General features: G+C 43.2%; 1 protein-coding gene across 1 annotated transcript; it reads left to right on the forward strand.

Annotated features, from left to right (window-relative positions):
- Positions 1-8: 8 nt before the first annotated feature.
- On the forward strand, positions 9-670 carry LOC111644445 (kxDL motif-containing protein 1-like; the record flags this gene model as incomplete). Its single annotated transcript, XM_023393332.2, has 3 exons — positions 9-126; positions 312-464; positions 547-670. Coding segments are annotated over exons 1-3 (375 nt in total), but the record flags the coding sequence as incomplete, so codon positions are not given.
- Between the last annotated feature and the right edge of the window lie 11 nt (positions 671-681).

The following is a 681-nucleotide window of genomic DNA, read 5'->3' on the forward strand; positions in this document are numbered from 1 at the left end:
TTCTCAGCTTTTCGTCTGGATCTTCATCATGGCGGAGCCCACAGCATCTGGCGTGTTCTGTGGCAGGATGCTGAGCATGGTCAACTCTGAGGATGTTAACGCCATCATCCAAGCTCAGAGACACATGTGAGTGTTGTGCTCTGATCAGCTTCATCTGCTTCTTTATATTTCTAAGTATGAAATGTGCTGTTTGCTGAAGGTCAGTTCACCTGTACATGACAGTGATGCTGCCACGTGGCTTGTTCTTTGCAAACTGACATCTGTAAATTGTTGTTGCTTTGCTGACTTATTGTGACTTATTGTGGAAACAGGCTTGACCGCTTTGAGAAAACCAATGAAATGCTGATCAACTTCAACGGGCTATCTAACGTGCGACTGCAGCAGATGAATGAGCACTTTCTGCTTCACACCCGCACCCTTGTGGAGATGAAGAAAGATCTGGACAGCATCTTTAGAAGGATCAGGTAAACACAACCCCACCAGTGCAAAACTTATGCACACACAAACACAACTTCTTGATTTTTTTTGTCTCTTCTGCCTCACCAGAACACTAAAAGGGAAGATTGCTAAGCAGTACCCAGATGCTTTCAGCAGTGAGTTAGCTTTTTCTTTCCATTCATCATTTCATAAACACAATCAACTTCCCCAAATCAGCTTGTTCAAATGTTATGTCTAAATATC

The sequence above is a fragment of the Seriola lalandi genome, unplaced genomic scaffold (assembly GCF_002814215.2).
Source record: "Seriola lalandi dorsalis isolate HSWRI2012SDOR001 ecotype SW California unplaced genomic scaffold, Sedor1 jcf7180002012754, whole genome shotgun sequence".
Taxonomy (NCBI): Eukaryota; Metazoa; Chordata; class Actinopteri; order Carangiformes; family Carangidae; genus Seriola; species Seriola lalandi.